This window comes from Heloderma suspectum, chromosome 7 (genome assembly GCF_057233095.1).
Source record: "Heloderma suspectum isolate Gila_16-S chromosome 7, 16-S_ref, whole genome shotgun sequence".
Classification (NCBI taxonomy): domain Eukaryota; kingdom Metazoa; phylum Chordata; class Lepidosauria; order Squamata; family Helodermatidae; genus Heloderma; species Heloderma suspectum.
Window position 1 is genome coordinate 75,334,631 of NC_139464.1, and position 11,134 is coordinate 75,345,764.

The 11,134-nt window shown below is 37.6% G+C and overlaps 1 protein-coding gene across 3 annotated transcripts in view; it reads left to right on the forward strand.

Moving 5' to 3' along the window:
• Window positions 1-10,700, forward strand: part of SLC38A2 (solute carrier family 38 member 2) — a 33,952-nt gene extending 23,252 nt beyond the window's left edge. For all 3 annotated transcript variants that reach the window (XM_084810662.1, XM_084810664.1, XM_084810663.1), the window contains exons 8-16: window positions 74-156; window positions 697-755; window positions 902-1,072; window positions 2,167-2,246; window positions 2,352-2,452; window positions 3,690-3,814; window positions 4,497-4,641; window positions 4,746-4,843; window positions 6,260-10,700. In XM_084810662.1, coding sequence (XP_084666788.1) covers window positions 74-156; window positions 697-755; window positions 902-1,072; window positions 2,167-2,246; window positions 2,352-2,452; window positions 3,690-3,814; window positions 4,497-4,641; window positions 4,746-4,843; window positions 6,260-6,358 — 961 coding nt within the window. In that variant the 3' untranslated portion in view covers window positions 6,359-10,700. The remainder of the gene's footprint in view (window positions 1-73; window positions 157-696; window positions 756-901; window positions 1,073-2,166; window positions 2,247-2,351; window positions 2,453-3,689; window positions 3,815-4,496; window positions 4,642-4,745; window positions 4,844-6,259) is intronic.
• The last annotated feature ends 434 nt before the right edge of the window (window positions 10,701-11,134 follow it).

Consider the following 11,134-nt stretch of genomic DNA (forward strand, 5'->3'; position numbering starts at 1 on the left):
GTATATCCTATTTGTAAATTATAGATATGATAACTGTGCAATGCTTTAACTGTGAATGTTCCTTTTCTTACAGAGAATGGTATATCAATGGTGATTATCTGGTTATATTGGTATCCTTCGTGCTCATTCTTCCTTTGTCACTGTTGAAAAATTTAGGTAAGCTATTGATTTTTATATAAAACTGGGGTAAAATAGTGCAAAGGAATGCCAACTCTGCATTTCTGTCCTGTTATCTTATGCATACAAAGCTAAATGGCTCAATCGGTTTGCTGAAGCCCTCCAATTGACAATCTGCATATACAATATGAACATTTTACTTAAAAGTGTTACATGAATAAATTGTGGTACCTGAAAGAACAGTAAGGCTGCAATTCTACACATCCTTCACTGGGCATTAAGTCCCACTGAACTCAAAGAGGCTTACTTCTGAGAAGGCATGTATATGATTACACAGTAAATTTAATTGTTAATTTGTCACATGAATCAATTTGGGCTAATAGAACAGTAATAAACCCATATACTTGATAACAAGATCTGAGTTGTATGCTAGTACTGAATTAATACATTACCAGTATAAATTCTGACAAATCTGTATTGACTTAGAAACACACTTTTGAGTTGTGCAGACCATAGTATTGGATATGTCATCTTTCAGATGAGTTGCAGGGTCCCAATTAAAACATTTCTTTATTACAGGTTATCTGGGTTATACCAGCGGATTTTCCTTATTGTGCATGGTATTCTTCCTTATAGTTGTAAGTATAGCCTTTTCTATGTATTTTAAATGCTTTGGATATTTAATTCAAGTGAGATTGCAGATGATGTCTAATTATGCCCAATCATTAGATCTAAAACAAATTTATCAAGTGAAAATAACAGGCTATCCTGTGGTCATTTTTAGGTCATTTGCAAGAAATTTCAGCTCCCTTGTGGAGGGGAACATCTTTTGGTTAATGCAACTCTGAATGCTACCCTAGAACATCTCTCAGCTGCTGCACCTCTTAATGGAACAGAAGTCAATATAACTAGTGATGACCTGTGCACCCCAAAATATTTCATCTTCAATTCACAGGTAAAGATCAATATAAGCAAACAGGAGGAGAGAATCTGTACATTCCTCTTAGAAATGTGACTGTGACTCTTTCAAAGCCTCATTAACTTTTGAGAATTCCTCTTACGAGAACACTGTATACCTGTAGAAAGGTTCAGTGCTTCTTTATCCTTAAGTTAAACAAAATATGTTTGTGGAATGGAGAGCATTTTGACTTGGGCACCAAGGCAGCCAATGAGTTGACCACATTGCTCACATTGTTAAAATCAGCCATCAGAGCTGATGTTTAGCAAAACAGTGTGTTCTAAAATTCCACTAGCGTGAAATACCTATATATTGCATATAGGATGCAACGCAGCCTCTGAAACTGTAGATACATCAGTCAGTAAGCTTCCCCAGAAGCTGTAATGAGGTTTAGATCAGTACTCATTTGGCCCAACATGCCTATATTCCCATATATTTCAGTGGAACTGAAATCCCCAGTGGAATGGAAAGGTGATCTGATGCATTTAATAGTGTGTGCAAGAATATGTCAATATTCTTGACATGGTGAATCTGAGGGTCATAAATGTACCCACTCTCTCATACTGCGCACATCACAGGATTTCACCAAAAAGAGTGAAGTGAGAATAAGGATCTTAGCAGGCATATTTCTGTCTTAATGGCCACAGCCTCCAATGGGAATGCCCATAATTACACATCACAAATAGGATTGAAGCCATAGGGTTCAGTCCAGCTTCCGCTGAATTTAATGGCAAAACTCTCATTGACTTGAATTGAATGAATGTTTCCTGATCTGTAACCAGAACAAAAACAGGTTTCTCTCTCCGATCCTATGTATGTTCCTTGGAAATAAACCCTACTGTTACTAGGACCATGAAGGGCTGGTTTCAAATACCCACTGAGCCGTGAAACTTGCTGGATAAACTTGGACCAATGCCTCACAGGGTTGCTGTGAGGATTATATGGGGGGACTGGGCCATGAACGCTGCCTTGAACTCCTGGATGATAGGTGGGATACAAATGCAATAACTTAGGGTTGCTGAAGAATTGACTGAGCTTCTTCTGTGTTAATGTTATAAAAATACTCATAAATCCATTTTTATGTTTTTCAGACTGTCTATGCTGTACCAATCCTAACATTTTCCTTTGTCTGTCATCCTGCTATTCTTCCTATTTATGAAGAATTAAAAGGGTAAGACTTATGTACATTTACATAGGTCACATATTTCATAGAGAATAACATAGGAATGGAAGCATGTACTTCAGAAATAATAACACATTTATTCCTTTGAAATAGCCGAAGCCGCAGAAGAATGATGAAGGTATCCAATGTTTCATTTTTTGCCATGTTCCTCATGTATCTTCTGGCTGCTCTCTTCGGCTACCTGACATTTTATGGTAAATAGCGTCCCTTCTGTTTTCAGTTTCTGTTTTTGTACTTAAACATTCTGTACACCATTTGGATACACAAGCCAACCAAAATAACACATACTTGCATTATTTTGATTTCAGTGGAGGAAATCAAAGCATATGTTGGAATTCCTCCAGTTGAAATCAGTGGGACTTAAAAGTGTATAAGGGCCAAAACAGACATTACCTTAAATCCATATCTAGTGGCTACATCTTTTCATTTTTACTGTAGAATAGGTGCATTGGTGTACTGTGTCTACTCTAGAGTAAAAATAAAAACGATGTAGCTGCTAGATATGGATTTAAGTTTTGAATTATAGTTTTAGCCCTAAATTCTTGTGTGCCCTTTGTATCTTACAGCTACGAATCTAATCTCAGGTGATAGCCATGTGGAGTTTGCTCTCTCTATTCCTAAAGGCACTGCATCAAAATAAGGCTCATAAATTTATGTGGAAGGTATTCTGAGTCACTGATTCTAGGGAGTTTTAACCCACAGTTTAAAATGTACCGGTAATAAGCAAGTTTCACTGGACTCAGTGGGACATACTTCTGAGTAGAGATGTTTTGGGTCATGTTGTAAGTGAAGTGAATGGTGTTAGAAACATGAGTGATAGAAGAATATAACTCTTGGGTTTTGTGTTAAACAAATACATAACTATGACATGTAAAGAAGATGTGGGAAACTTCTAGCACCTGTTTTTCTTACCCCTTTGCTTTTTGGCATCCTCCAGTAACTATCCCCTAATACAGGTCAGAGTAAAACTGCTGAGACCTGTTGTCCTAGTTTCATTTGATGGCTGAGAGGTATACACTGCAGCTTCCTCATGCTGTCATCACAGTGAGAATAACCATAATGACAGAGGTACTGGATTGCAACCAATGGGTTGTAGCCATTGTTAGTCTAACTTAAAGTCTCATTCATTTTAATGGGTCTAGTCTAAGTAGGACTAACATTGAATACAACCCATTGTAGGGATATTAGATAAAGACTGTAAAATCATTTTGTATGCTAAAGGCTGTTATTGATATGATTCAGAATCCATAATTTGTCATTTATAACACTGTTAAACAAAACTGAATAGGGCTGACCATAAATACATTCCTTTTCCTGACTCACAATGCCATATTGCACACAATTTTAAGCAGTGCATGAGGATTTTCCTATTGTATATATGTATATACTAAAGTTAATAAACTTTCCATTAAAATGCCATTTCCTTTGCAGGAAATGTTGAGCCAGAGTTGCTTCATACATATTCTGCAGTCCTGGGATCTGATATTCTTCTCCTTATTGTGCGCCTGGCTGTCCTGATGGCAGTAACACTTACTGTACCAGTTGTGATTTTTCCAGTAAGTACTTGAGGAAGGAGTAGAGTGGAGGGATAACATTACTATTTTTTCTTTTTTTAGTTTTGACAGTAATTTTTAAATGAAGCTAATTTAGGACTTGTATGCTAATTTCCAGTTGTCACTTTTTAGAACATGGTGTTATTTCACCTGTTTGTATGGTATGTTTTTCCTTTTCATTGAATGCTGCTGCTGCTGAGTATTTGAATTTTAGGCTAATATGTGACACTTCAAATAAAACTCAGCCTAAAAATATGGGGTTAGAGTCTGTGATATGTAAACCTAAAGAAGTTCATGGAAGGATGGTTTCCAGCCCCCTCCTGAAAAAACCTCTCCTGAACAAAATGGAATGGAGCTGCTGGACTGGGATGAGGAAGGGATGGGTAACTTTCCTTCTGTGAACTTCTTTATAACTTCCTTAGGATCCAAGCTAAAGCATTGGCTTACCTATGGCAGGCGGTACATTAGCAAAGGGAAAATAACTACCTAGTTAGATAAGAAAAATGGTTATTTTTAAAGGGTAGCAAATTTAAAAATATTTTCCCTGTATGCTGTTTTCTTTAACTTAAACACCTCTGAGTGTTTTTTAGGAACATTTCCAGAAGTTAAAAAAAATAAATTACTTTGTATGTGTCTTTAAGGACGTTTTGTGATTTAATAAACATTTGTTGTGTTGTTTTTACAGATCCGCACTTCCATCACACAGTTGTTGTGTGCAAGCAAAGAATTTAGTTGGTTGCGTCATACGGCTATTACAATCGCTGTTTTGGTCTTCACCAACATTCTCGTGATCTTTGTTCCCACAATTCGAGATATATTTGGATTCATTGGTAAGGCTTCTTCTGTTCTTGTCCTTGTTTGTTGTTTTTTTAAAGCTTAAAAAATATCTGAAGAGTAAAATAGAAAACTAATATTGGATTAATTTTTAATATAGGTGCCTCTGCTGCTGCCATGCTGATCTTTATACTTCCGTCTGCTTTCTACATCAAGCTAGTGAAGAAGGAATCCATGAAATCAGTACAGAAGATTGGGGTAAGTGCAGAGGAGGAAGACTCCTAATTATGCTTGTCAGCATAACTAATAGAAACGAAATGTTTTGGGATGTTGACCTAAGAGTTACTGGCTGCATTGGCATAGTAACTGATTGCCTATCAAACTCATAGCTCACTTGGAGCAGAATTGCCATGAATCTCTGTATCACGCCCTTGGGGCCTTCTCATTCTCTTTAGGGAGCCTCCTGCCCATGATCATTTTAGGAGGTGGGATTCCAGCAATAATTCCCACTATTAATTTGCTCTTTAAAGGATCAGGCATCTGAAATCATATTTTGCCAGGTTCTGAGATTGTTACATTAGCATTTTGAATTCTGGCAAGAGCACCTTTGGGAGGAATATGCCTGATTGCAATGAATTTAGTGATCCTTTATGTGTTCAGTATCTGTTCCGCATTTACATTCCTTTGTTTGGTTCAGTTCTCTTAAGTGCCTTTCCTCAAATCCTTCTGCTAGACTCGTGTAACATGGCTGCTCCTGCAGTATTGATCTCTGTTCTAGCATTTTGGACAGCTGAGCTTTACATTTCCATGGATCTGTCAGAATAGCCTCACTGTAGTCGGTCTTTGATCAGTTATGAGTCCATCCTTGGCATGATAGTGGTATTTCGCATGGAACTATATTAAACCCGCATAATTGCTTGGTAATAAGTTCCATTCATCAAAATAAAATTAAAGCAAGTACACATGAAATTAAAGCAAGTAAAGCAGGGCTATGTCCTGCCTCCAGTACCAGAGGCAGTGAGCCTGTGTACACCAGTTGCTGGGGAACGTGGGTGGGGGGGTGCTGTTGTGCTCATGTCCTGCTTGTGGGTTCCTGGTCAACAGCTGGTTGGCCACTGTGTGAACAGAATGCTGGACTAGATGGACCCTTGGTCTGATCCAGCAGGGCTCTTCTTATGTTCTAACACTTAGGATCTTAGGAGCCTAACATCCCGACCTTAAACATATAACATGGAAGCAAACACTGTTCAGAATCAGTGGGGTGTGTCTAAGCTATGTATTTAGAATTAGGTGCCATGGATTTTTAGCTTTAAATGGGCTTAAACCCAGATATAAAGAAACTGAAATTATATAACATTCAGGATTTGATAGCAGCCTTTAAACTTCTAACAGATACTTAACGATGGTCTCCATCCAAAGGAATAATCTACCCATGTGTAAAGGAACTGCACACTAACCTTGAGTTTTCTTCATAGTTTTCACAGCTACACCTCCCACAACAGACCAGGTAAGATGTGTTTAAAGTTTGTCTTGGCTATGGGAGCTGCAGCACTGAAAATGACTAAGAAAGCTGCATATGCAGTTCCTTTACACATCCATAATAGGTTCTTTGTATCAAGTCCTATTTGTTCTAGAAAAATAACTTTTCACTATTTTTGTGAACTTTCTTTGTAGGCTCTTCTTTTCCTGCTCAGTGGCATATTTGTGATGACTGGAAGTATGGCCTTGATAATTCTGGATTGGACCAGCAGTGCTGCTTCTGGTGGCCATTAACTATCTGCTTTGGACCCCAGTGTTTGTTCAACCATCTACTGACAGAAAGAACTTCTTACCCATGTTTGCAGTTCTGCTTCCTTTGAAATGCAGATTCTTTGATGCTGGTTCTTCTGATTGTAGAATAGGTGAACTTTTTTTTTTTACAAAAAGAAACTATTCTGCACAGTGGTAATGGATACTAACATCAAACCACCTGAATCTTTGGCTGAGGGAAGTGACTATTTATTCCATTCCAGAGAATGGACAGCTCTCTCTGTAAAATTTTATCAAGCCGTGTTTGGCTTTTGTCATTGTTACTTGGATATTTTTATTATTTACTTGAATGTGCCTAATGGAAACAATTGATGGGAGAAATAAGTTCGTTTACAATAGGGGGCTAAGCTAACCATTGAAAGTAAGAGAAAAACACTATTATTTTTGTACCAAAAATGTTATGGACCTCAAAAGCACTATTTTGACTTTAAGAAAATGTTTTGTAAGTTGATCCAAATAACGGTAGAAAGAAATCAGTAAACTCTTTAATCAGTGTTCTAAATTCACATGTTTTGCCTATCTGTAGAGGCACATCCTTAAAATTATATTTTTGGCCATGAGAAATTATTTTTTGAAACCTACTATGCTAAAGGTTGACTAATTGGAAGCTAGAACTGTAACTGAGTTCTGTATGCAACTTAGTTATGCTAAAACTAAGTAAGACCAAACAAATATTTGTGAAGAAGAGCCCAGGGTAATATATCTAATCCAACCAACACAAATCACCGCACTCAATTAGCTACTTGATCAAAAAGTCATGTTTTAAAAAAAGATTTCATACCATCAAAATGGATGATATATTCAACAATTTGTATGTAGTAAACCTAGGATCCAATTCAATTAGTGCTATGCTCAAGCAAGCCCCTTAACATTAATGAGGGATGTATAGAAGCAGCATTTAGCAAATTACTGATCTATTCCTGATAATGCAGTCTTCGCATTTTTCTTCTTGAGGTACTCAATAGTGCAATTAGATTTTTTTTTAAAAGAAATGTGTTCCCACCACCACCACCTTTGTTCAGTTGCTGTTGCCTACCAAATCACTTTGGGTCACTGATCATTAACATGGTGTTCCCTTACTGACAGCACATGATCTAGTGACAATTAATGTTACACATTTTGGCTTTGTTTTGTTTTTTTGAAACCAGTAAATGGAGGTCCTATTATGCTTTACTAGCAGTACAGTATTCACAAACTGTACAATATTTTTCAACATCAGGTTTTCATCCATTATTGGAGTTTTAAATTATATCATGTTCTGTTGTTCTTTGATCAAGACATATTCCTAATGACATAACAATGCACCATGTTTTGGTGTATAGGCAAAATTTCTCTTCATAAGGCAACTGGGATTCCTAATGCAACTGATATTCTACAGTAGTCTTTTAAAAAAACTTGATTGACTACATTGTCATCTCATGTGTATTTGTTTCTGAAATAGATGTGTGCTGTTTGAGCCTTAAGTTTGCTTTAAGGGGGAAAAAAAACCAGGTTGTATGCAGTGGTTATTAAGAGCATGACCCATCCCTGTATGCATAGGGATCACCATGGGGTATAAGGGAATCCTGTTTGCCCCTGGCCTTTCTCCCTTCAGTGTGCACAGTTGGCATACAAGGCATTACAGGAAATGGTAGATCTGGGTGCACGTCCCATGTGCAACCCTCCACTCCATCAGGGAACACAACAAGGGCTGAGTGGGGATACAGGAATGTTATAGAAACTTCCCATTCCCTGGATTGCCCTGCAAGGGCATCCCAGATTTATCCCATGTTAAATCTGTGTATGGATGCTGCACCTGCATGGGGATGGATCATGCCCCTGTTTTGTTACTATGTATGTTCACTGCATTATTTCAATCCCAGGCTGAAAAAATATGGTACTTGCGTCAGCGCACATTCAGCATTGCTTCATAGACACAGATGCTGCTGGAAAGGACATTCTATAAGAATCTAAACAGGAAGAGTTTAACCATTTAATCCTGTGGACTGCTTTCAGTGATGTCCATCTGGCATAATAGTTTAGAAAACCAATGTATCTAATTTCAAGAAGTAGTAGTTGAGTTGGAGGGATCAAACAATGGCATGTAATTAGCTAACCGAATAAGCATTTTTATTTTACTTTTATTTTTTTAAAGGTCTAGGCCCATTTTTAATATTTGGCAGATGTCTGCCATTGTGTCTAGGTTTTTTAATTGATAATGCAAATGTTTTTGTTTGTATACTGCATGGCACCTGCGGGCCACGAAGGCTGCAATCCCAATTCCATCAATAGAAACCTGCCTTACTGAAAAGTGACTGTAATCTCTTGCTTACCAGTTGTGAATGGCTTGACATTTTGAATCCAAGCCATTGTCCTGGGCAGGGCAATACGAACTGTACTTGAATAACTGCCCCAATAATCTCGCTCTCAGAGAATCCAGGTAACCCAACAACCACACCTGTACTTAAGAGCTTAGACGTTGTTTTGCTCTGAACGCCCAAAAGAGAACATCTTTGAATTTCAAAAGATCACATTTTTCTAAGCAATTGGTTGATGTTATGTAAGATGCCATTTTTATTTGTTTATATCTCAGAACTACCACTGGCTTCAATAGATAGGATTACATTATACATCTGTAGTAGATAGGTATAACATAATGAAAATTACATTGTTCCTCTTGCTACATAGTGTACTAGTCTAGTGGTACTCAGTTTCACACCTTAGATACTCCTGAAAGTATGTAGAACAAGTCTCAATTAAAGTGGCAGCTCTTCCCCTTTACCCATTAATGTGGTTTCTTGTAAACAAAGACTAGTATTGCCCAGTACCTTCAAGCCATCAGTATGGGATAGGGAACAGCAACAAAACTCTTTTCCAACACTGGAGAGAGTCTATAGCCTAAGAAGATAGCTTCATTGGTTCATCTCAACAGCTGGAAGAGGTGACAGGTGAAAAAAAGCTGTGACAGTACTTCTTGTTGTGCCTCAAGAAATGACCCTGAGTCATTGCTGGGCCAGTGATATCTGGACAGTACACTGTGAATCACACAGCTTTCTGCCATTTGGCAACTACAAAGTTCTCCAGCTGCTTCTGCTGCGTACCACTAGGCCAGCATTCCCTAACCGGATGATCTCCAGATGTGTTGGACTGCAACTCCCATCATTCCCAGCCAGCATGAGAATGAGTTGCAGCCTAGCCCATCTGGAGGGCATCAGGCTGGGGAAGGCTGCACCTCTTTCTCTGGAGATTTCTCTGTATCACCTGAGCTAGTAGCTTCAGTATTAATTGAACCACTGTTTGTCACCTCATTTAAAATTGCTGTCTTCCATGTTGTTTCATTCATAAAATATAACATGTTATTTATAGAACAGTAACCTATTGAAGTTAAAGCCTATTTTTCAGTATTTATGGGTAGCCTCTGTATGTAAATTATGTGTGTATATATTGTAAGTATATTGTATATAATGTAGGTTTGGGATTTTGTGTTTCTGTATATACGCTTTCATTATATGATTGATGGCTAATGCATTATGTCCATGATTCATTCATGTTGTATACCCAGGAAAGATATGTCAGATGGAAGTTTCCCGAGAAATAGTATGGTTGCCCAAACTGAAATTCTGTGTACTCAAATTGCATAAAGGCACACTAACCATTAAAAACTATGGTTGGCATCCACTACTCTAAGCGAGCCCAAGGTCATGTGCTAATCAACATCTTTTCTTCTATGAACCATACACCCCCACACTGTATCACAAACTGATAATAAAACTCTCAGTTTCAAAAGCAGTTTGGCATGTGTGGTGGAAGGGGCAGTTGTTTGAGGGAAATGATGTTTAAAGCTTTTGGTAGGTTCATAGAAATAGTTTTGTGATTCTTTGGAACTTGGCCTGTGACCATGAATGAGAGCTGTAATGAGTGCAAAAGTCCATGCATGCAAGGGCTTTGCTGTGTGAACACAGTTTGTTTCCTTCACATGAGGGCATGGGAAGCTCCTGTGTGCATGAAGCTTTTGACTGGGCCCCTTCCTACAAATGTGTATTTTGCAATAAACGTGAGTATCTTTTGGGTCCACAAAGTTCAGGTTTTTGGAGTACAATTTGCCATTGGTGTTTTCAGTGACTGATTTTGAAATCAATATATCGAGCCTTCATGTACAGGTATGATACTATTTGTATATATTGTATATGTATATATAGAGAGAGATACACACTGTATTGTTAGATCAACAGTTGAACTACAATTGTTGAAGAAAGAGTGCTACACAGTTTCAATGAAACATTGTATGTTTTAACTAACTAAAATAAAGATATAATCTTAGAGATTGTGCAAGTATGACATTTATTCTTGTATAAATAATACAGGAGTTTGTTTAAAAAAATGCATGTGCCACATCTTGGGGCAAAGCCCTCCCAAGATGGCTTACAAAACATAATTAAAGCTTTTTCTGGTGGAATAAGACTTGCTTCATCAGAAGAAAGTTGGAAGAAGACTTCCTTCAATAGAAGAAATTTCTGTTGGAGGAAGGAAACCTTCAGTCCAATGCAAACTTACGCATTTCTCAACCTAATGTATTTTCAGAATGATGGTTAATATGCAGAGTACATATTACTATTTGCGATAGTGGTTTTATGAAAATATCTACAGACATAACTTATGTTGGGTATTAAAACAGTCATGTGTTAAAATTACATGAAGCTGCTTATAGCACCATTCCTCCAACTCCCAGAACCACTGCATTACACTGGTTCTTATACAAAT